This window comes from Bradysia coprophila, chromosome II (assembly GCF_014529535.1).
Source record: "Bradysia coprophila strain Holo2 chromosome II, BU_Bcop_v1, whole genome shotgun sequence".
In the NCBI taxonomy this organism is placed as follows: domain Eukaryota; kingdom Metazoa; phylum Arthropoda; class Insecta; order Diptera; family Sciaridae; genus Bradysia; species Bradysia coprophila.
The window spans coordinates 7,763,833-7,788,232 of NC_050735.1; the positions used below are offsets into that span (position 1 = coordinate 7,763,833).

Sequence of the window (24,400 nt, forward strand, 5' to 3'; positions counted from 1 at the left end):
AAAAAAACTCAATTCCATTATTTATAGGATTACATTAACTATAAATGGGATCATTCAATAAAAGAAAAATTATTATTTTTAATCAAAGACAAATCGAAACACAATAAGGTTTTTTTTTAAATAAATAAATCAGAAATTTAAATAAAAAAATGTTGTTTTTATCTTACTCCAATCGAGCATTCCGCTAAGACAATCCCCGTTTGATGTAGATAAACTTAATAAATTTTTAAAGTCAATTTTGCCGAAAATACACAAAGCATTTTCCGTTGATGAGATCGGCCATACGTTTTCAACTGTAATTTGGTTGGGCTATGCGAATTATATTTTGTAGGTGACTTTATTTACAGAAACAAATTCTAAAAACTGTATATATCAATTTAAAATAAATCGATTGAATGTTTTTAAGGAATATGATGGGCATTTAGGGGCTCAGAATGATGATCTGCATCGGTTAAAAATAATTTACCAAAATACTACAATCTATTTCTATTCTATCATAAATTAAACAAAGTGAATCGGGTACATAATTGTCGATCTTTTCATCGTTCTCCTAAAAAAAAATTGCAGACTTTGGAGAATTTTAGCAATTTTTGGAAAATGTGAGGTAATTTTTGAAAAATATAACCAATTTTGGAAAAGCTCCTCTGTCGTTTGTTCAAGTAGTGCAGTGATAAAAAAGATTTTGGCAGTGTACTTCGGATATGTATGATATACTTCTGTTATGCATAGTATGCGTCGGGTATGTATGGCAAACCTGTCGGATGTAAGTTTACGTACAATATGTGTGCCATACATCTGACGCGTGTAGTCGACGTAGGACATGTGTAAAATTTTGGTATGTATAACTTCATCGCAAAATTACCTCATACGCCGAACACGTTTGAGAAAAGCACACGTTTAGGATGTTTGTATATGCATGGTAAGTATGATGTCAAAAGATCATACTTGTTGTGCGTTAACATACGTACACTATGTATTTTACATGATTGACAACTACGTCAAGTCCCTTACATGAGATGAATGTATCAGGATTTTAGGATTAACTAAAAACAGAAATATTAAATGATTTTCAGTCATTTAAATTTCAAAAAGTTATATTTCTTGAGTTCAATCAATCTCATACTGTTGAAATATCGAAATATTACGCAAAAAGAAGAAGGAATTACCATTACGATGTTCGATATTAGGTCATTGTCGTACCATAATTTTAATTAGAATGCAAAAAATATTTTCAAAGTTTCATAATGTGTGTCATGTAAGTAAACGTATAGCAGGTATAATTACTGCGTGTGCAAACGTGCTCCACGTTTACCAACGCTTCACAATACAACTATCAATGTAGTATGTCTCAATAGCAACATTGGTTGGAGCGCCGCTCCGAGATCAAGAGGTCCCTAGTTCAAACCCAGCACCAAACATGGAGAAAATTTGAATCTAAGAAAAAGTTACGATATAAATGAACACAAACGCGAAAAATTAAAAAAAAAATAATTAAAAGAACGAAATTACATCAAAATTTCATTTTACTTCGGATACCCGAGCACTGGACGTTTACTGACGCAGTGCAGGTGTACTAACGTACCCGAAGTACGATCCGAAAATAGCTATCTGGAAGCCTACGTTATAGTATACGTCCAGCGCGTAAACTTTTCTATCAGTGTGGTTCTGAGTAAATAGGTTATCAAAGTTGGAGCAGAGAGGAAGGAACTATTCTCAATTGGTTAGAGTATCGCTCCGGAAATATGAAGATTGTGGGTTCGGATTCCACCTGTACACCAATATAACATCTCTATGTAAAGTGCACCAAAATATAGTAAACAATTTTCAATCTAATTGATTGCGTGTAAATTCGACTCCAATGCTAAGTGTAATGTGGACATATTTATAGGAGGAAGTGTACAACTTTATTAGATGAGAAATTCTGTCAACGAAACGAAGTAAAATCTATATGGAAGTGTTTTTTCACCCGATTGCGGAACTGTTTTCACTTGCAACACTAACGACTCTTTGCAGCCAAATGCGAACAGTGGATAGCTAAATCTTAGTTCCAGGACTCAATTCGAAGAGTAATTTACTATTTTAGATTGATGTTATCAGGTCCAATGCGAAAAAATAGGATTGAGGCGGTTGGGATGCATTTTTTCCTCCATAATTATTCTTCATGTAGTTAGATGTGCTATGTGGCATACATTCGTCAAGTCACTACGTCGATTTTAGTAGCATTGGAAAGTAGAGACCTGTAGTAACGAGGTCTCATAGGTTTTTCGTTTTTTAGTGGCGGCAGGGGAGCCCTTAGAAGTTTTACGACATAGTCAAATTTTCCCAATTTCTTGTCACAACCTTGGACAGTAGCGACCAATGGCTTCCGTAGTAGACTATCCATTGACAAACTTTTTTAGTTGCTGCTGTCCAAGAGTTTCCGAAGCCGAAAAGCACACACTGATTTTCGATATCTAGCGCTTCCATACAAGGACCTTTTAACCTTTTTTCGGTATGTATCGCAGCGTCTTTCTACGCACTACAAACCTGCACACTTCCAAGTCTGTTTTTTGGCGAAAAAGTTCAACTTTGAGTTCACAAATAAATTTTATTGCCTGCCCCATGCGAAAATTGACTATTACACGGCTGTTTACCCCCTGCGAAAGTGATCCATTACACTAGGGATATTTGGGGTTTATTTCAAGTTGACAGTTCTTTCAAGTAAAATTTGCCTTCCTTTCATTTTATCTTTTTTGTTGAATGAATCGATCGATCGAAAAAGAATGTAAGAAATATAGCTAAAATAACATTTTTTTGATAAAAATATTGATCGATGAACACAGGCATTTCAGAAAAACTTGTGACGCAAGTGATCTGGTTACAACACACTTTTAGAAGAATCCGCAACACAGAATTGTCGGCCATATTTATTGTAACAATAATTTTGATGTTCCGAAGTAACACTTTATGGCCACACATTTCGTTGTATTTTCCACTTGTAACACTAATTGCTTTTGCTTATAGTACAAACACTACACTTTGTTGCACATTTTTTTGAAAACATTAAAAAGGACTAACAAAATAATTGCACAAACAATGCGTCTTCATCGATACTAACTGCGAAAAACTATTCAACGCAATTGTAACTACTGTTGCGACAATACTAATGTAACATGAGTGCTGTTTTCGGGATCAATTTTTTAGAAGACGTGTAGCGTGTGAGCCGATTTTGTCAGTGCACTAGATTTGTTTGTAAACGTTTTATCGGAAGAACAGATTTATTTGTGTTTTGTTGGTGTTGGTTTATTGAGATACTGAATTTATGTACAATTTCTGCAGAACAGCCGTGTAATAGTCAATTTTCGCATGAGCAGGCAATAAACCAGAATACGTTGGATGCTGCGACGTAATTCATTGCTCTCGGACACAATTTTGTAGAACTCGCAAACTCACTCGTGTTTTTGTTGCTCAAAAACTTACTCGTGAGTTTGCTCGTATCACAAAATTGTGTCCTTGTGTAATGAATTACTTTCGCAGCATCCAACGTAATCTACTATTTCTGCTGACTTTTACACCAAAAATAAAAAGATAACCAGAAAAAAGTTGTTCCACAAAATAGTCAGGGGATACTAACGATTCTATAGAGCCATCAATCATTCAGATCGGATGTGGCTTGAATCTCGGTTGTTCGAAACCTTGGCCAATTCATTCTTAAACGTTTGACTTTTAGTGGGGGGCTTTCTACTTTTGATAGTCAATCCAGATGGTGTTTGAACCCGAGGATAAGCATGGGCGATAATTAAAATGATTATCAATAATTATCGACTTTTTTTTATCGAAAATTATCAAAAAAATATCGATAATCGATAATTATTGATATTTTCATAATTATCAAGATATCTATAATTCGGTTCGAAAATCCGATATTTATCGATATATCGATATATTGTCATGAATTTTCAGATGAATATCAAAATATCGATATTTCGATATTTAAAGAATTTCGATATATTTTGATAATTATCGATAATTATTAAATTATCGATAACGATATGATTAATCGATTATAGATAATTTCTTTCGATTGATATTATCGATAATTTTGAACGTCTCCCATCCCTATCCGAGGATTTCAACAGTACACGTGTAACACAAAGTGCATTCACACATCTCATAGACTTCATGAAACTAGCTAATTCCAAATCCGTTCACAGGTCGACCGTGATGAAATCATTATTTACGAGTCTGACATTGCATATCGCTTAAAAATCAGTCATTACAACCAAATCATCATCACAATTATTATAATTTTTTTTGACGTTTCTGCTCGGTAAATGCAATTTGTGTTCATTTTGTATTTATCGGCCCGAAGCGCGTAAAGTATAGTACGTGGTTCCAAATTTTTATTTTGACGTGTTGAAATACCGCCCTCTCCCTCGGGTCCGCCCACCGTAGTCATACACGCTGTAGTTGATTGATTTATTAAAATTGGCCTGTACACAATTAAACTTGATACTCCTTGCTTGCTCGCTATGAAATACTTGGTTTTGTTCTTCATTTTGCATCTGTCACAATCTGAAAAATCGGTAATAATTGAAAGGTTGAATCATTAGAGGAATCGTATAAAAATTGCGAGTTTTTTGTTTGTTTGAAGGAAATCAATGTTGTGCTGAAACATTGCACCTGCTTTAAAAACGATAAGTATGTTGAGAAAATGACTTCGAAACGAAAGCCAATCAATCGTACGACATCAATCACATCGATGGATATTTATTTTCGACCTGCTCTGGAGTTGGACGCTCCTTTGCATGTATACCATGGACTTTTTTCATAATTTCATTAAATTTCGAATTGAATTTACAGGTTGAATTTATTGCAAACAAAAAGTTCACCACCCAGTACAGACCATTCATGGTAAACCTAAAGTACGAACTATGTGCTGCATTAAAGTTTAAAAATCATCCGTTGTACAAAATTGTTTTTGACAACGTAAATCGAACCGAATCAAACATGTTGGATCCGTGTCCTTTGAAGGTAGTGTCACGGAATGTAACCATTTTGATATTGTAAACATAAACTAACATTTGAATAATCGAAAGGGTCACCGATTTGTGAAGCCTTACTACACAAGCTACACAAAATTGCCTCCATTGTTACCCGTTGGAATGTGGCGGACTGATGTTAAAGTAACAAAAGAATTAGACAACCGAATCGAAGAAGAAGTTTTCCGATTCCATGATTATTACGAAGTTACTGCGAAGGGAATCATTGAATTTTAAAATTTTCGGACGAAATTCCTGTTTAGCTTGCACACATTATCGCCTACAGACGTACAGACATTAAGTTACATTTGCTTTGTTTCGTCGATTGTTTTAAGTTTGGTATGGTAAAAGCAGTCCCATTGAATAAAGTTCTTCAAAAGAAAATAATTAATTTTTGATTGTAAATATGAAATTTGTATGAACATTGAACTCAATTAGTATTATACCAGAACCTTTCATATCCACGCCATTAGTCGTATAAATTTATACGTCAGAGAGAGCCAGTACCGGACTGGCTCGAAAAAACCCATCGGGGGCTCCATGCAACTCAATTTAAAAAGGCCCACAAATTAAAAATTCTCATACAAAAATCCAAAAAGCCCATCGGGAATCCCCCGAATTCACCGTATGGCCAGTCCGGGCCTCGAGAGAGCTTTTTTTCTCCTTTGTTACGATCTGTCAGTTTTTCTATTTTGCGATTTAGTATGGAAATGAAAACTAAAATTGAGATATCTTTGCTGTTTTAAGTGGTTTTTCATACTTTTTTGGACCAAAATGTTTTAAAATGTGTTTGGAATCGATTGACATTAACAGATTGTGTGAAAATATTTTTTCTATTTTATTATTTTGTTAATGTCAATCGATTCCAAACACACTTTAAAACATTTTGGTCCAAAAAAATATGAAAAACCACTTAAAACAGCAAAGATACCTCAATTTTAGTTTTCATTTCCATTCTAAATCGCAAAATAGAAAAACTGACAGATCGTAACAAATACAAAGGAGAAAAAAGCTCTCTGACGTATAAATTTATACGACTAATGGCGTGGATTGAGACAGTTGGGATCAAAATTCTTTTACTTTACTAGTGAGGTAATGTAGCCTTTCCCTCACTAGTGAAGACCATTTCCCTCGCTCGTAAAGTAAAACGCCATACTTTACACGTGAAATAATTTGATATCTCGTATCACGATGAGTAAAAGTACCTCGGGCTGAAGCCATCGGATACTTTTACTCATCTGGATACGAGATATCAAATTACTTCACTAGTATAGTAATGTACTATTACATGCTTTTGTTTTCCCCTAGGGTCGAAAGTGGCTTATTACACACCTAGGTAAAACAAGAAATTTGATTTAGGTTTCAAAAGCATGTAATAGTATATAACTATTAAGGGGAGGGCTAATTCCCTCAGACACTTTTACTCATCCGGATACGAAATATCAAATCATTTTCCGATTGTAGTATGACGTTTTCCTTTACGAAGGAGGGAAAGACTTTTCCCTAGGGACGAAAAGTCCATTTTCCCTCCCTAGTAAAGGAAATTCCATTATATAACTAGGGATAGAAGTTAAAAAGTCTCGTTTTCGTGTGTTTATTGACCTCGGCTTCGTCTAGGATCAACAAAATTCACACGAAAACTCTACTTTTCAACTTTTATCGCTCGTCACGTAGATAACTATTACATCTAAAAAGTTACGTTTTAAACATCAAGCAAAAAACATTAGTCATTGTCAGAAAATCTTTTATTTTTCCAATTCTGTTAGAAAAACAGATGTTGCAAATATTACCCTTTGCCGCAACTCACAGAGCTTCGACACAGTGCAACAGCAAATTCTAAGTTTTCAATGCAACTCACTCAACGAAAAGGTATACGACGATGTGAACCAATCGATGTGATTCGATGTAATTGAGAGAATATTTTCAAAAATTGCTGAGAAACAGAAAGGTATCGAACCGTAGGTTTTAAAGCCACTGTCAAAAAATTCAACTCGGAGCGGTGTGATCAAAGACAAAAGACGTGCAATTTTCTTATTCAACTTGTGGCATGTTGAGGGATAAGACAAGTAGGACCTTACCGGACTTTAGATTCATTTACACTGAGATATGAAGGATATCTACAATGTGAAGGATATGGTCACTGGAAAATAAAAACTTGGGCTTCATCGGTAAACTTCTCGGACTTACTTATTCTACACCTCGACAAAGTGATTTACAGAACACGTTACAACCATCCTCATCTTTGCAGTGATACCAAACATGTTTGTATGTTATTGTTAACGCTGTCACTCTTCTCGAACCTTGGAGGGAAAATTGTATCAAAAATTCTATTTTTCAGTGTCTACAGTGTCTGCTGATTTATCCGGAATAGCAAATCGCTTCTCAAATTTCACTTTGAATCTAAATTTTTGCCTACGAAACTACAGATTCCTCATAGCCAATGCGAGGAATAGACAGAAAAGATTTAGATCGTATCAGCTAAGACCTATTCCATTTCCATTACGCTTTGAAACGAGCACAGGTTCTCTGCATAATACAAAATATAAATCAACGAAATTTTTAACAAAAACACAAAACTGTGTGTCGCTCGCGTTACATCTGAAGTCGTAAATTATAAAATTTATGTCGCCTGACATCCGGTTCCTATATTTCCTACATGAAAAATCCATTGTAGACGCAACAGAAATTTGTGATAAAGTGTGTAGGTAATGTACGGCGGTGACTGTTGATTTATACCAGTTAAATTGACTAATAACTGTCTTCATACTACCTTAACCTACGATTTATTGCAAATTTATTTGTTTACGCATGAAGAGTTTTCTTAATTGCTTAATTGTTTTTATTTGTATGCACACACAAAAATACAGTCACAGCATACGACACTGCATTGGACAATGGAGATATGAAATAAGTTTTCTCGTAAAGTTTTTATGTTAAAAGTGAAAACCTATCATTAGGTAGATTGAGTTAGGATTTCGCCACATTGTTGTTCCACTCTTGAATTGTACGCTCAGGTTTCGTGGAATATCGGAAAGTTGTTTAGAGAAAAAAAAAAAACGACAAACTGTGATGTGATCAGGAAAACTCTTGGACATGCTATATAATCTGCCGTAATTTGCACAAGAGACTTAGTGAAAATTTTAAACAAAAGAATTCTTTTGTTTAAATTTTTCACCTAGTCATTCATGCCAATTACAGCAGTAATATTGAAGAACACAACAAATAGAAATTCCACTGACAATTTTCCGAATTAAAAAAAAAAACATGAACGACCTGTGTCCAAAGTGAGGTTTGGAGCATATTAAAGTGTTTTGGTTAAGTTTAGTACTCTGATGAATAAAATTTAGGTTTCAAGGCTGAGATCCTGGGCAATAACTTTTGGCGGCGGCTCAAAGCCAGAAATCCGTGTTTTTTTTCGCAATCATATTTTTCTATAAACTCTTCGATTTCCTGACTTTCTTTCTCGTTTTTTCTACTTTCTTTCGTAGTCTTACTAATTTTCTGGCGGATACGTAGTAAATGCTGACTTTCGGGGCTCATCCAGTCCAACGCTTCCAACATGAATGATATGGGTGTGATCTTCCTACACTTCAGCACTGATCTCATCACTCGATTTTGAAGTATTTGGAGTCTGTCGCATAGAGGTAGACTACCTAGAGGAATTATGACCCGAAATTCATTGAAAAATCATATCACACACACTACTAAATCCGAAAACGTCAACTTTGCTTCTTCCTTTTTTTATTACAATAATTGTCTTGTTCCATTCATACATATATTCATTCTTATTATTCTTGTTATCCTCTTAGACTGATTTGTGTAAAAAGTGCGTAAAGTCGTGTGGAAGTTTTGTGAAAGTTTATTTCCTTGTTTGTTGTGTGATGTTCAGCGAGCGAGTTGCATTAGTAGCCGATGGACGAATGGAACTTGTTTCAGGCTTTGAATTTTATTTTTTATTTCAATAAAGCCATTTTCCTGCCGTTTCTTTTCATTTATTTTCTTTAACGTTGAATTTTGGGTGATTTAAACGAAAGCTTCCCTCCTTACCGTAGAGCGCATACGATAACAAAACTCTCGACATTGTCGTTCCTGACGAGTCCCCCAATGTGCTGTTTCCACATAAAATTCACGGGAATTTTATGGAAGTGAACTAGTTAGTTTTGAGATCAGCTGGACGAAACGGTGTCTCTAGGTACTCTAGGGAATGACTTGACTACGACAAATCGGTTTTATTAACTAATTCAACTAATTTTCATTCACAAACACTTATAACGAAAAAATATATTTTTTTTTAAATTAGCATTTCGTTTGAAGTAATAATTTCAAAATTTCGCGGACATTTTTGGGACCATAATTTGACATTATTCTTTTGACATTATGAGTCCCTTACTTTTGACATTAAGAGTCCCTATACTGTCTGTACACGAAGCTGTCACACACACATTTAAACATATGATTTTTCATTTTAATTTGTCAGTTTGTTCTATTGAGAGGGCCCTTGGTCTGTCGAATGCTGATTGATTGCTCAAAAACAGTAATGAAGCGCAGTAGTCGAAGTGTGGCGCAATAATGGATTTGTAAACGCTGATTCGTGCTTCCATCGTTAAATCTGTCGCCAATCTTGACAAAACCCCAACTTTTTTCGCCACTTTTTTACATACGTAGTCCACGTTTTGTTTGAAATCTAATTTGTAATCAATTAGGACTCCCAGGTAAGGGTGAAATAAGCGAAATCACAATTTCCTCCGGTTCGGAATTGGCCAAGGAAAATTGTAGATGCTGACTATTTTGAATCGAATAGTGTCATTCTCGCGACACGATTTCAGGCGAACCACCATTTTGGACAATTAGTGAATGAACCAGAATTTTAAAGAGCGAAAGATTGCGTAAGTGTAGATAACATAATATGTATGTAAGAACTATAATGAGCGAGCACGACCAAAATGCCTCGCAAATGAAACTCTAACAATTTTTTAATTTATTTTGAAACTAAAATTTAAATAAATTTTCCATGTGAAATAGTACATTATGTCCGAGTTTTCATTTTTTTTTCGAAGAGTGAGGATCTGAGCTGAACATACTTTCATGTCGCGGAACTGAGTTTAACAAATTCGATCCACCATTATTTAAGTCTGACAAGTCATAAGCATATGTCTGCAAAAACAAGCCAGTGGAGGACTCAACTTTGTTAATGGGCGGTTCCGGACTTGTATGGAAACTGTTTTTATATTTTTAAATTCCGAAGTTGCTTGTTAATTAAATTGTATGTTGTAAGCCCGACACCGGCAGAATCGTTTCTTCCGCACATCACCAGTTTTGTAACGGACATTTTCTGAAAGTAAAAATTTATGAACCGGTTCCATACATATGTGCGAAGCATCTCATTAAAAAAGGTCTCGATCGGCTACTTTTTTCACTTGTGGGAAACAATCCCTTAAATCTTCTCAAGATAGTGTTCAGAAACAGTAGCAAATACTTTGAACTCCAAAATCGGAATACGATCATCATCCGTCAATGATACATCAATACGAAATTGACCAGATGGCAAAATCGACTCAGTAAATGGAAATGTTTCGTCCATTGATACATTATCCGCTTTGATGAGTATTTTTGAGTACGGACACGAATGATTTAAATTGGAATATGGTAAAAGTCCCTTCAAGATAAAATTCAAAAAAAACATTTTCTCTCTTTTCCCATCGACGAATTCGCAAACGTTATCCCAAATGTCAATTGGAAATCTGCTGAATACGATACCATTGAACTTAAAGTAAAATGCCCCATGAAGCCACATATTTCGAATTGGTAGAAATGAACTGTTGAAATGAACCATCAAATTACTCCGGCTGATGTGCTTGGCATTGCAATGCAGATAACTGACGCTTTTCGGATTTTTTATGGAACACGAAAATCTATTCAGATGAAATCGATTTTTCTGAAATATTAAATGCAATTTATTCGATTAAAATCAAAATCAACCTATTCGAGTCAATTTACCGTTTCGGGTCTAAGCGAAGAGAAAAGTTCCAGATGACAAATCAAAAAACAGGATAGAACTACTATTTGAACTGATATTGGTTGGCCGCCTCTGGATGGATGCATCTTTGATGGAGAGAAAATATTGTTACATACCCTACGGTACCTAGAACACTGGAATTTATATCGCTACGTTAGTTGTATCGTAGTGCGTTTAGTCGGTCCGATAAGTGACCTATTAACTATTAACAGAACGTTGCGAATATTGAAACACAACCTGAATTACGGGAACTACGATCCATTAAACAATGTGTACCGAATTTTTAATTAAGTTGAACATTAGAAAAGGCCCGGAATTGAGTTACAAACAATTTTTTTTTATTTTTTATCGATGGAGAACCTAATTATAAGACACTTTGTCTCGTATCATATGCCAAAAAAAGTTAAAACTTTTTTTATAAATCATTTTGAAAGTCACTGAAAACACGAAAATTCGAATCGAAATACAAAAATTTTTGATGACATACTGTATTTCTATTCGAATTTTCGTGTTTTTAGTGACTTTCAAAATGATTTATAAAAAAAGTTTTAACTTTTTTTGGCATATGATACGAGACAAAGTGTCTTATAATTAGGTTCTCCATCGATAAAAAAAATGTTTGGAACTTAATTACGCCTGACCAATATAAAAATAAATTGGATCTGATAACTTGTAAAATGTTAATTCATGACGACTGGTGAAACTGCTGCAACACATATATGTGGTGGCTATTGTCGATTTACATTTTTCGAAAAGGATTCTGGTAAGAGCATGTCGAAAATAAACTACGAAACGCACAAATGTAGGCTAGAATTTTACCTAAGCTAGCAATCTTCATTTGGCAAATTTGTAGCCTACATTTGAGCACGAAAATGTTACATTTTTGACGATAATTTTGCCCTCGCATCCTTTTTGGGCGTGGGGTAATCTGGCACACGGTGCTAGAACAACGCATTTTTAAACTACGTAAAATGTGAACTCGCATACGATTTTTCGATACCAACATTTTGTAAAAGGAGTCATTAGTCGATGACAGGGCTAAAAAGCATTTGCAACATTAAACTTGCGCGTGTGAGATCCCCTTTTACGTAGTTCAAGAGTGCGTTCTTTTTGCACCGTGTGCCAGATTCCCTGATGCCAGAAAACTCAATAGTTCACGAAAATTGACACAATATTGAGTTTTCTCGGACCTCGGTTACTACAAACATTTCTATTTTTTATTCAAAGCTAAGACATTTCAACACCAAATGATGTTTTTACTTTTTCCAAAAAGGATGCTAGCGCAAAATTATAGTCAAAAATGCAATATTTTTCTGTCCAAGAGGCCACAAATTTGACAAGTGAAGATTGCTCTTAGTTGAAATTTGGAGCGCTTTTCTTCATGATTTAAATGTTTGGTCGAAGTGAGAACTGTCATGACCGACCTCCTAAAGTTAAGAATTCAGTGAAACTTGAGCAAATTTAAGTTACCGATGTTGATTAGACACTTATCGGTCAGAAACATTGTTGTTAACTCAACTTCAGATTTGTATCTAAATCATTAATCTGTGATGGACGGTAGATTTTAGGCAACTTCGAGACTTATTTTACAATTTATATTTTCTCCACTCTTTATTTTGACAGGTGAGAAAATAGAGACTTTCACCCCCCTAGTGTCACATTTGACAAGAGGTATAACGAATTGATGTTTTCTTTTTTTCTAACAAAAGTAATAATCACACTTCGCAAAAAGTTGTGATAACCTCTGGAACTCTGGAAGAAAATTAAAGATTCCAACTTGATCGATCCGCAGCACTTGCTTCGCCCTGGCCGCAAATTTTCGACCTTATTGGAATTTCCTATTTTACTATAGTCCAGAATATATATCCTATAATCCAAAATCAGCTCAGAATTTCTGAAGGTATTGTTCTATCAAAAAATCATACAAAAATGCTTTTTAGGATTACTTCCAGATCATTAGTCCAACATCCAACCATCTACGAACTAGAACCGGAAAATGTTATTCCTCATCGAATAAAACCAAAATTTCCAAAATCGGTTCAGATTCACTGAAGTTATCGTGCCATTAAAAATGAGAAAAAAAAATTCTTTCCCGAATTCCTGAACATTATGTCGGTTTTGTTCATCTACTTGACCTCAGGAATTTTATTAGATGTAGTCATTACATTTATCACTTCGCAACGCAATCACTCCTTAGTCGAAGATATAATAAACAGTCTCTTTTTTGTCGCATTTAAAATAAATTCGTTTAGAACCAAAAAAATAAAGCGAAATGCAAAGACAAACTTAAGAACGGAACTATTGTAACGTTGCATATATGCAGGGTGAAGAGAGTTGCACTTGCAAGAAAAAAGTGTAACTAAAAAAATGGAACTATTGTAACGCTGCACATATGCAACGTGAAGAAAGTTCAACTTTTTTAAGTTCCATGAAAAAGGTAAAACTAAAAAAGTGGAACTATTGTAACGTTGGCTGTTGTTTGAATTTTAAATGTTCAAAGTTGATTTTCGATGAAAGCTAACGATTCATAAGCGAGTTTTCAGCCTATAATACGCAACAGCAAGTGTTTTTGAACTAAAACTAAGTGATAACTATTATTTTCCGTATTAATTTTTGATGTTCATATTTTGTTTTAAAACCTTTAAGAACATGACGTGTCGAACCCCGATTTTTGCCGTACTGTCGAATCGCGATCCAAAACGACGCAGCTGGAATTCGATTAAAACCTTAACTGAAATTAACATTAAAATTAAGCTAGTTTCGTAGAAAATTAATTGTCCCTATGATCTAAAACAATTTTTGCGTATATATCTTCCAAAGAAACGGAAACAATCGAATTCAAACTCAGATTTTCAAAATTATTTTACCTTACTCCAAGCCTTACTCTTTATTTCTAAACTCAAACCAATTCGGATCTACTGAATATCGAAAAGTCGAATAGAAAGTAAAACTAGGAAAATTCTATAAAATCGGCTATAATATGTAATAAAGCAACAATTAATTTCTTAAAGCTATAAAAAGTCGGCATCTGAACAATACATACAAAACAGTATAGTAGAAAAAGCTTAGTAGAAATATACTGGCCTGGCCTGGTATCAATGAAACCAAAGTAAACCTAATACTAAGTCTTCGAAACGGAATTTTCTGGAAACTTTTCTTATATTTTTATATTCCAAAACTGCACGTTAAAAAGATTGAAAGCTCGCAACCGGCAAGACCGCCATTTTTGTCGGAAATTTGCGTTTTTAAATTAAAAAATTTTATAGCTTGCGGTTTTTAGAAAATTTAAAGAATATTTCCAGACAAGTCCTGAACTTCTAATAAATTTTTTTTAGACCTTCACTGACTAGAAATTGGATTTTTCACTCATTGGAATATCTTAAATCTTCTCAAGGTGGTGTTCTGAAACAGTAGCAAATATTTTAAACTCCAAAATCGGAATACGATCGTCATCCGTCACTGATACGTCAATACGAAATTGACCAGATGGCAAAATCGACTCAGTAAATTTAAATGTCTCGTCCATCGATACGTTGTCCGCTTTAACGATAATATTCGAGTACGGGCACGAATGGTTGAAATGGGAATATGGTAGAAGTTCCTTCAAGATAAAATTCAAGAGAAACTTTTTTTCTCTTTTACCATCGGCGAATTCGCAAACGTTATCCCAAATGTCAATTGGAAATCTGCTGAATACGATACCATTGAACTTATAGTAAAATGCACCATGAAACCACATATTTCGAATCGGTAGAAATGAACTGTTGAAATGAACCTTCAAATTACTCCTGCTTATGTACTTGACATTGCAATGCAGATAGTTGACGTTTTTTGGATTTTTTATGTAGCACACAAATCTATTCAGATGAAATTGATTTTTCTGAAATATTAAGTTCCATTTATTCGATGAAAATCAAGCTCAACTTATTCGAATCAAGTTACCGTTTCGGGTCTAAGCGTAGAGAAAAGTTCCAGATGACAAATCAGAAAGCAGGATAGAACTACTACTTGAACTGATATTGGTTGGCCGCCTCTGGATGAATGCATCTTTGATGGACAGAATATACTTGTTACGTATCTGACGGTACAAGAAACACTGGAACTTTTATCGCTGCCGACGATTTTCGATATTTGTATCACAACATGATTTCCGGTGTGTGGGGCAATTAAATAGTTTATTTTCCGATTAGCTTAATACGGGAACTACGAGCCAGTAAACAATTTATACCAAATTTTTGAATCAAGTTAACGTATTTACAAGCTCTCTTTGTTATGCGAGGCCAACGTTCAAATGAATCCTATCTGATGGCGATTGACCATCATTGTAACTTGTGACCTGTTGACTTTTTGATTAATTTTAACGTATTTTGATTCGCATGGGGTTTTTTGTTAGGGTGTTATGTGCGCGTCTGTTAAGCCGTCAATTATGGGAATATACTCAAAACAGTTGAGAATCTCTTCACCAAAATTTCAATGTGAAGCCTCTGGTGCAGTTCCATAACACTGCTGTGTAATTTGCAGTCTGAACAGCAGCTTTTGCTTCCGTGATAACATTATATATTATATGACATGAACGTTTAAATGCAAGTTTAAATGCATACCATCCGAAAGCAGGCTGAGTATTTCTCTTCGAAATACTTAGTTATTTAAAAAAAAATTATTAAAATGTAATTAAGGCAACATGTCTGAAGAGGAATGTGCATTTTGTTTCCAAGTAATATTTAAATTAATTTGAAATAAAATATGTTGTGTTCGGAACGGAATAAATTATGCGCGCTATCATTTCATTCGAAAGTTTACCATTTCTATACAGTTCTTCGATTATGTATGATTTGCATGTAATAAATTACGATCATTTGAGTGGTTCATTTGATTTGAACTATGGTTCAATAACTTTCCAATTGATAAAACAATTGAGCAGATGGCCTTTTCTATTTTGTCTGTTTCTGTTAATGTGGTATCGTAGACTGGGCAGGGAAAACTTAAACATATTTCATACTCACTTACATAACTCGGCCTCGCCTCGGACCCACCAATTTCACGCTGGACCTTTCAAATTTGCATCCCTAGGTTTGTAATAACTATTTCAGCTCTAGTTGTGCAAAAGACCAGTTTCAGGATTAGTTTGATTGAAACTGAATTGTTATGATATGGTTTTTAGTACAAATTCCAAACAGTGCAATCATGCTATCAAAGAAGAATTTTTAAAATCTACACTGTGAAGTAAAGAGAACATGCTTACTATCACAGCGAATTACTTTGAGAGTAAAGCAAACTCTAAATAGGCGTGAAGTATCGCCGAGAAAAGTCTTAAAGATAAAAATTTTCATTCCGAGGTTTTCTTTTCGGATTTTCGTGTGAAGTTTGTTGAGGCGATGCTGAGGTCAATTATCACATGAAAACGTGTGAATGAACATCACACAAGTAGGGAATGAATATTACTTGACGTTTGTACCAACACACTCTCGCGTGTATTGTAAAATATTATAAGTCTACTCTACATGAAGTATATAACGAGGGCTTGCCCGAGTAACATACTATTACATGCTGTGATTTCCCAAACCAATTCTATTGTTTTCCCTAGTAATGTAATAAGGCATTTTCGACCCTAGGTAAATCAAACGAATGTAATAGTACATATAATACAAACAGACCCGGACTGCTTCAGTCGGGCGAAGTCCCGACAGGGGTTTTAAAAATTTTAAACAAATGTAGCCAATTTCAGCGAACATAGGCTAAATCTTTAATTTCCAATCGAAATTTTTCTACTGAGGCCTTCCTCTCAATTTATTATTCGATTTCGTACTGAATTCTCTCAATATTTCTTCGATTTCCTACTGAGGCCTTTCGGTTAATTTTTTATTCGATTTATGTATTCGAACCAAATTTTTACCATTAAATTTGGTTCGAATGTAATTGTATTATTTTACGGCATTCTCCTTGCCGATTCATTGGCTCATTTATTGTACAAATTACCGAAAACACCGAAATTCTTTCCTCTCCTAATCAACACATGCATACTTTCACTCAGGGCTTATTGCTGAGAATTTTAATTCCAAAATTCCGAAAATTTTGAAAAAATTCAGAATATTCTGAAAAAGATTCTCAATAATAAGCGTTGCAATAGAATAAATTCCCATAAAATGTGACAAACATGGGAATTTTCTAGCGGCTTTAGATAAAATTCCCAGTAAATGTGCCAAAAATGGGAATTTTCTAGCAGCTTTAGATAAATTTCCCAGTAAATGTGCAAAAAATTGGAATTTTTTAGCGGCTTTAGATAAAATTTCCATAAAATGTGCAAAAAGTGGGAATTTTCTAGCGCATTTAAATAAAATTCCCAGTAAATGTGCAAAAAATTGGAATTTTTTAGCGGCTTTAGATAAAATTTCCATAAAATGTGCAAAAAGTGGGAATTTTCTAGCGGATTTAAATAAAATTCCCAGTAAATGTGCCAAAAATGGGAATTTTCTAGCGGCTTTAGATAAAATTCCCAGTAAATGTGCAAAAAATTGGAATTTTTTAGCGGCTTTAGATAAAATTTCCATAAAATGTGCAAAAAGTGGGAATTTTCTAGCGGATTTAAATAAAATTTCCAGTAAATGTGCCAAAAATGGGAATTTTCTAGCGGATTTAAATAAAATTCCCAGTAAATGTGCCAAAAATGGGAATTTTCTAGCGCATTTAAATAAAATTCCCAGTAAATGTGCAAAAAATTGGAATTTTTTAGCGGCTTTAGATAAAATTTCCATAAAATGTGCAAAAAGTGGGAATTTTCTAGCGGATTTAAATAAAATTTCCAGTAAATGTGCCAAAAATGGGAATTTTCTAGCGGATTTAAATAAAATTCCCAGTAAATGTGCCAAAAATGGGAATTTTCTAACAGTCATAGAACAGGGCTTATGGGCTTATTGGGAATTATAATTATTGGATAATTCCGAAAAAATTATGCAAAAACTCGGAAAATTCTGGGGAAAAAATTCTCAATAATAAGCCCTGCTTTCACTTACGAGCGAAGTGAGCGAAGTTTTCTTAAAACATTTTTCGTTAGTTATAACATTTTTATCATCGAATCACAAAGACCGACTCATAGCTACCAGACATACCTGTGAAGTATCGCCGCAAAACCAAATAGCCAATAATAGTCTCATTGTAAGATGTTCCTTATAAGAAATGTGAGAATATTTATCGACTGTTTGACTGGTAAATACTTCACGGCTGTGTAGCATTGAGGTAAATTTACTTACAATGTGAATCACTGAATTTCTCTTTAAACTTAATATTAATCCATATCTGCTAGTTGTTCGAGTATATGATTAACAATCTGTGATAAGTTGTGTGCTTGTGCGAAATAAATTTTCTAAATTTGCCGCATCTTTTGTGCAAAAACATAAACTAAATAATGTCGTTCGCAACGATCCTTAATTCGCAACTTGCCAGGTACCTGTATAAAAACCCATAATAACAGTCAAGTTACGAATTCTTAAAGTTACGAATGTTTCGAGAATTGGCGTCCAGGTTTTTTTTATAAAAAATAAAAGTCGAGGTGAAACCTGAGCCTAACAGTCATAACTACTTCTGATATTTTATCTTATCAGCTACAAATGTATCACATATTGCATTCAACAACCAAGAACCAAAATCAGATTCAACGATGTAGTGTCTATTGTACAGTTTTGCCGGTTCAAATTGAGCAAAACGATAATTAGTATACCATGGATATTGAAACTACGTTCGCAGGGAAATTGAGATTATTGTCAATAGTATGCGGGATGCATTTTAAGTTCCAAACTATTTTAATTTACGATTCGTCATTGCAGACACTGGGTGGAATTGCTGTTGCATTAACCGGTCCGTCGCTGTGTCGTCAGGCAATAGCTTGTGATCAGGACTCATACAGCAAGGAGTTGTATTTCTTGGCAATATCGTATATTGCACTCAGTGCGTCTTTTATCCTAATTGTAGCCATAATCTTCAACATCTCCAAAGGAATCCGATATTGGTCAATAATTGTAAGATTTATGGCATCAGAAGCTACTAAATGCATGTAATAATTTATCAAACTTTTTTCGATGATGCGGCAAAAGGATGTGACCTGTCATTTACTTATGGCTATACTGCTGCTTCTAGGTTGGATTTTATTTGTCGTGAGTGTCAGTTACAATGCGAAGCGCGTAGTGGTGTTGCCAGAATATCGACAATGGTACAACAATTTCATGGCAAAGAGAAGCTTTGCATTGGTAATTTTATGTTTTACATTCTCCGTCGCTCCACAAGTGCGAAAATCCTTTGTCAGTCAGAAGAAAATCTTTCAGAATTTTCCGAAAGAAAATTAATTAAAAGGTAAAATTGAAAAAAATCAGTGAATACTTTAGAAAATCCGTCCAGTTTCGTTAAAAATCCTCTAAAAATTCTTGGAAGACGATCATCAAATAATTGTCTTTCGAAAAATACTTTATTAACGGTTTTTTATGTAGTATTAGGGACCCATTTTTGGTAGATTAATTAACCAAAAACTAACTTGGAAAATTATGGCTAATTTTGGAAAAGATCGAAGTTGTGGAAGTTTCAAACTGGACTCTTTTTTTTGTAATACGTTGAATTATAAGTCCTTTTACATTTAAGAGTAATTATACCTAGAGAGGAAATTTGTACGACGAAATGTGGACCCAACATCAGTTTGAATAAGATACACATTTCGTATAATTTTACACCAATACATGCGTTGACGGTTTTGATAGTTCAATCCACGCCATTAGTCGTATAAATTTATCCGTCAGAGAGAGAGAGAGAGATAGAGAGCTTTTTTCTCCTTTGTTACGATCTGTCAGTTTTTCTATTTTGCGATTTAGTATGGAAATGAAAACTAAAATTGAGATATCATTGCTGCTTTCAGTGGTTTTTCATATTTTTTTGGACCAAAATGTTTTAAAGTGTGTTTGGAATCGATTGACTTTAACAAAATAATAAAATAGAAAAAAATATTTTCACACAATCTGTTAATGCCAATCGATTCCAAACACATTTTAAAACATTTTGGTCCAAAATAATATGAAAAACCACTTAAAACAGCAAAGATATGTCAATTTTAGTTTTCATTTCCATACTAAATCGCAGAATAGAAAAACTGACAGATCATAACAAAGGAGAAAAAAGCTTTCTCTGACGTATAAATTTATACGACTAATGGCGTGGATTGAGGGAAACACAATCCAATAAACATTTCGTATTTCATGTTGGGACCACGTAATTTTAAGAAATTTTGTTTTAATGTTCCTCTCTAGGTATAATTCCTCTTAGCTTTCAATTGTGTCCTTTGATTTTACAGATTTTGCAATTTTTTAATATTTTGGCATACCTTGTGACAGCCTTTCTAGCGTTCAAGAATCGCTCAAGAGCCAACCGAGAATAAACATTTCTGTTAAATGCCAGGAAGTTGTAGCAATTTATTGATTGGATCATTTTAAATGAACCTGAAAATTTATACTTCGAATAAAGTGATTTTTCTAAACAATGTTTAGTACATGGTTGTTTGACGTGATGTTTCGAGAATCTTTAGTGGCGTTTCCATATTCCCTGAGCTCATACTGTAGAGACGTTGAGTTAAGGCATGTGCTACTGATTTGTTCTCTTATCTCTGCTTTGTTTACGTTTCACATTACACGAATGATTGGTTCAACGATATTACGTGTTAAATATTAACCTCTCCAATAATTGAAATTCCGAATAATACGGTAAGGTGTGAAATCTCTTGGTATCTATTCCAAACGTACGACACATTTTCAATACATCTAGGCATGTTCCCTGAACAATATCATCAATCGATGATAAAATTTCGAAATAATCGATAAAATTTCAATCGAATAAATATCGACTGATAGTCGGTAAATATCGACTGGTAGTCAGTAAATATCGACTGATAGTCGGTAAATATCGACTGGTAGTCAGTAAATATCGACTGATAGTCGGTAAATATCGACTGATAATCGATAAATCAGTCGATATTTACCGATTATCAGTTGATAATTATCGATTATCGATAAAACATTCGATTGATATTGAATTTTTGAAAATATCGATAATCGATTCTAATTTTATCAATCGAATGATTTATCAAACATGCCAAAATACATCCCGAAAGTATTTGGTACGGGATGCTAGTATAACTCCAAATGCATTGATCCGAAGCTAAACTAGGTGAAAAATGCGACTTTTCATTGTTATATATCGAGTTATGAAACGTTCCTGTTCCCGCTCATATCAAATAAAATGTAGCCTTGCTTGAAAAATTGAAGTTTTCGACGAATGTGAATTTTCCTACATCCTACTTTGACAGACACCTTCAAGTTTAATAAAGGAAATATTAGAAAAATTTCCTTCAACATTTCCATACGTATATGAAATTGATTTTTGACAGCCCTCCATTTGACCTATGAAAATTTTATGTAGCTGATAGAGAGTGCTACGATAAAACTGAAAGAAATATCAACATAAAGGCAGCATAAAATTTTGCTCAGGAATTTAACAGAAATGGGATCATAAACTTTAATGCCACATGACGGTGAATACAATATTTAAACTAAACGCCATATTTTCGTTCAAAGAGATATTGCCGACCTTAAATATTAAATTCATAATTTCAGTTTTTCTTTTTGTTCTTCATTTTTTTAAAATGCAATTTTTCCCTTTTATACTCCAGCATTAATGTGTGTTATACATGTAAACGCAGTGATGCATTTTCGTTTGTTCGTTTTGAATACAGAAAAAAAATAAATAAATTATTGTATGCTTAGAGATGGCGACCAATTTACCAAAGATAAAGTTAACTCATAATTCTTCGGTCGATCTTTCGTTGATTTTTTATGCTGAAAATATCTTTCGTTATACTTATGCTGAGATTTATTCCATTTTTTCGTGATGGCTGTAACCATTAATGTATGATTTGTGATATTGTTTAAGATATTTCCATAATACAGGTAGAGTAGATGGGTTGAATGGATCGCAGATTTAAGGTAATATGCCTTAAACGCCCTTTAAATAAATTAAAATTTGAATTTTTCACGTAGATACAATGTAGCAAAAGAACTAAATTCATTTATACTGAGAGTGGTATCAGATGAAGGGCTCGAATTTAATCAATCAATGAGTTGAATTGCACAAAGTATCAGTGTCGATTGCAGATAATTCAATTGAGATTTTAATCGATACAGAAGGCTAACAACCACTGCTGATATTTCGGTATCGTATTAAGACTGAGAAAACTGATACTACAGATGGAATTCATTATCGTGTCCACTGTGCATAACTTTTAAATGGCAATAATCCATCAGTGTCATTTTACATCCAGATAAACATTTCATTGATTCTGCGTCCTTAACAACTCCGAGATGTATGTTGTAGCAATTTGTTTATTAAGTTGTTGGTTTAACATTTCAGTTTATTATTATACACATACGGCGCCAAGCAGTACCGGACTGGCTCAAAAAAGTCCTTCGAGAAAAAATCCGCAAGAGAACACTTTTCGGGTGACGGTTTTGAATAAGGCCCATTGGCTCCTACAACTGCGTATGCTCATAATTTCGAAGCTATACGAAAAAGTAGATGCTTTTAGCATCGGACACGAATATTGTCAATATTATTGTATACGTATTATGTACTTAATTTTACCCAGCTGTTGTGCTTCTTCGCTGAATTGCTAAATACATTCTTTGCGTCATACAATAATTAAAATGACTGTCCTATTCTATAGAGGGATTCTTTTGAATTTCGACTGACCGATAAATGCCTAGTTAGGCGTTGGCGCCTAGCCTAGGCTCCAAAACCAGTCTCAGATAATTTTGATCTCATTAGCATTGGCGACCAGTTTAACAGTTGATACGGTTGGTCCAGTAAACATAGCGTCTTAATTGATATGAATATTTGTGTTAAAAATGTATTATAATTGTACATGGACAGTCTTTGTATGGTAATCGTTCCATGGTAAGAAAAAATGAAGAAGAGTCAAATGGCAGTCAAAATGTATATATTACGTCTCTTTAATCACTTTAAAAGGCCGCATAGTTAAATATTAAACATTAGCATATTTGTCTTGAAACATCTTCGTACAGCTACGACCAGTCAAACAAAAATTTCGAGGAAAAAAAAACCCGACGAGAAATGTTTTAAAATCCCAAACATCTCAATAATTACCGCTGAATCATTAATTCCAATAAAAAAGTAAATAATGAAAATATCTTTGTGCTTTACACAAAAGCCATCACAAGGTTCCTTTTGTACCACAACATAAACTATCACCGGATCGTTAAATTAAAAGTCAATATAAAGCATTTAATCTTTTACTCTTTTTTGTACCCAATTCCAACTCCATGAAGATGGGTAATAATTTGTTTCTCTCTCCCACAATCAAGAAAAAAAAAATTGTAAACGAAATTTGTATTATGGATGGAAGGTGCTCTGAGGTGTATAACCAAACAGAACAGAAAAAAAAAATAATTATTTAACCAATACGAAGCGATGCTCTAATGCTGGAATGTTGGTGTGTGTTCTTGATCTTTCACATAAAGCATTTTTCGATGGCATATCGAATACATTCACATTATATCCATGAAGAACAAGTTCTTTTAACATTTTATAGTTCTTTGTTTGATATTTATATGGGAACTCTAATATGGGAACCGAATTGTCTTTTGTTTTACCTGTGTAATTCACGAAGAACTGTCCAAAAGGTAGTCTCATTTTTTTACAATTCACTAAAAAGCAACATAAGGAAATCAATCTAGTAAACAGATTTGTTCTATCAAAATCTCAATCCGGAATTAGAATGGTAGTTTCGAGCGTTATTTATTTTTGGATGAGCGTTATAAATATTTGACTTACCAATATTTTTATCAAATTGATGAAAGTAAGGGTGAAATCATTTACAATATCTGTGGAAGGAAGAATTACAATAGAATATAATAACCATCCAAACGATCAATCTTTGAATATCCTCATAATCGATACAAGAAGTAACTCATAAAATTCAAACAAGAATTTAGTTTCTCTTCTTTCAAGATTCGTTTAATCTTTTTTTTTGTTTTGTTTTGTTTTCTTTTGTAAAAAGATACCAGCCGAAGTGAACCAACCGTGTTACACGGCCAGTCATATGCATGCTGAGTGCGAATGAGATCTTCGAACAATTTCAAAGTGATCACGATCGCACTCGGATTTTTTTTTATTATTTCTTTTCAAAAACCGAGAATGAATATTCAAAAAATTAATAAAAGAAAAACTTGTTCAATTCGATTGAACAAAATTGCAGCATTTGTGTGTCGACTGGGTCGGCTTGCTGTGCATTCACCGGTATTGTACCACTGGTAGTCTC

General features: G+C 34.0%; 2 protein-coding genes across 2 annotated transcripts; both read left to right on the plus strand.

Moving 5' to 3' along the window:
* Window positions 1–4,351: 4,351 nt before the first annotated feature.
* On the plus strand, window positions 4,352–5,300 carry LOC119070667. Its single transcript, XM_037175104.1, has 4 exons — window positions 4,352–4,565; window positions 4,634–4,789; window positions 4,843–5,013; window positions 5,079–5,300. The coding sequence occupies exons 1-4, from the start codon at window positions 4,512–4,514 to the stop codon at window positions 5,256–5,258; spliced, it is 561 nt and encodes a 186-aa protein (XP_037030999.1). The 5' UTR covers window positions 4,352–4,511; the 3' UTR covers window positions 5,259–5,300.
* A 13,364-nt stretch (window positions 5,301–18,664) lies between these two features.
* LOC119070758 lies at window positions 18,665–20,552 on the plus strand. Its single transcript, XM_037175236.1, has 4 exons — window positions 18,665–18,800; window positions 18,858–19,049; window positions 19,125–19,277; window positions 20,366–20,552. Exons 1-4 carry the CDS (start codon window positions 18,753–18,755, stop codon window positions 20,447–20,449), a joined length of 477 nt encoding a protein of 158 aa, XP_037031131.1. The 5' UTR covers window positions 18,665–18,752; the 3' UTR covers window positions 20,450–20,552.
* The last annotated feature ends 3,848 nt before the right edge of the window (window positions 20,553–24,400 follow it).

Bases quoted from the DNA above. Each gene is read 5' to 3' on its own strand.
- LOC119070667 (XM_037175104.1), top strand. From the start codon at position 4,512: ATGAAATACTTGGTTTTGTTCTTCATTTTGCATCTGTCACAATCTGAA. The intron at 4,790-4,842 runs GTATACCATGGA...TTGAATTTACAG, and splicing joins AGTTGGACGCTCCTTTGCAT to GTTGAATTTATTGCAAACAA. The intron at 5,014-5,078 runs GTAGTGTCACGG...AATAATCGAAAG, and splicing joins TGGATCCGTGTCCTTTGAAG to GGTCACCGATTTGTGAAGCC.
- LOC119070758 (XM_037175236.1), top strand. From the start codon at position 18,753: ATGGATATTGAAACTACGTTCGCAGGGAAATTGAGATTATTGTCAATA. The intron at 18,801-18,857 runs GTATGCGGGATG...TCGTCATTGCAG, and splicing joins AATTGAGATTATTGTCAATA to ACACTGGGTGGAATTGCTGT. The intron at 19,050-19,124 runs GTAAGATTTATG...ATGCGGCAAAAG, and splicing joins TCCGATATTGGTCAATAATT to GATGTGACCTGTCATTTACT.